The 958-nt window shown below is 49.4% G+C and overlaps 1 protein-coding gene across 1 annotated transcript in view; it reads right to left on the bottom strand.

Moving 5' to 3' along the window:
- baz1a (bromodomain adjacent to zinc finger domain, 1A) overlaps positions 1-958 on the bottom strand; it is a 12,226-nt gene that overhangs the window by 5,817 nt on the left and 5,451 nt on the right. Inside the window, exons 9-10 of the mRNA XM_037694843.1 lie at positions 315-445; positions 87-223 (exon numbers count right to left, since the gene is read on the bottom strand). Coding sequence (XP_037550771.1) covers positions 87-223; positions 315-445 — 268 coding nt within the window. The remainder of the gene's footprint in view (positions 1-86; positions 224-314; positions 446-958) is intronic.

Genomic DNA, 958 nt, shown 5'->3' with positions numbered 1-958 from the left:
CTGTCAGGTTAACATGATAAAATAAGCACTTCCTGTCAGGTTAACATAAGAAAACACAAGCACTTCCTGTCAGGTGGTTACTTCACCTGTCTCGAGCTCTGAGCTGGCCACAGTCCACCTCCATGGCCTCCACGGGTCCATTTATCCTGCTGTTCTCATCAGAACAAAGCAGTTTGTAGTTTCCTGCCTCCAGAGCGGAGCGCCACACCTGTCTGTCCATCACCTTCACAACAGGAACCAAGAACACGAACACATCACATCAGCTGCGTCTAAAGCAACAAGAACCTCACAGTTACAAGCAGAGTAGAACCTACTTTCAGAGTTCCCAAAGTTCCCTGGTGGATCCGGTCTTCCAGGTCCAGCAGCAGGTCCCTCAGTCTCACCTCCATTAGAGTGTCAGCTGCAGCAGTGCGTTGTGGAACGGTTTGGGACAACTCTGCTTCATCTAGACCAAGGAAAAGTTTCTTTCAAGTTTTACTACAAACAAATTATGTTTTATCACTTAAACGCTCACCTTAAGACCGGACCGACAGAAGATTAGAGACGGACCGGACCAACATCCGACAGAAGGTTAGAGACAGACCGGACCAACATCCGACAGAAGGTTAGAGACAGACCGGACCAACATCCGACAGAAGGTTAGAGACAGACCGGACTAACATCCGACAGAAGATTAGAGACGGACCGGACCAACATCCGACAGAAGATTAGAGACGGACCGGACCAACATCCGACAGAAGGTTAGAGATGGACTGGACCAACATCCGACAGAAGGTTAGAGACGGACCGGACCAACATCCGACAGAAGGTTAGAGATGGACTGGACAAACATCCGACAGAAGGTTAGAGACGGACTGGACCAACATCCGACAGAAGATTAGAGACGGACCGGACCAACATCCGACGGAAGATTAGAGACGGACTGGACCAACATATGACAAAAGATTAGAGACGGACC

This window comes from Nematolebias whitei, chromosome 21 (genome assembly GCF_014905685.2).
Source record: "Nematolebias whitei isolate Nwh7 chromosome 21, NemWhi1, whole genome shotgun sequence".
Classification (NCBI taxonomy): domain Eukaryota; kingdom Metazoa; phylum Chordata; class Actinopteri; order Cyprinodontiformes; family Rivulidae; genus Nematolebias; species Nematolebias whitei.
Note: the sequence above shows the minus strand (reverse complement) of the source record. Positions and strands in the feature narration are given on the sequence as shown.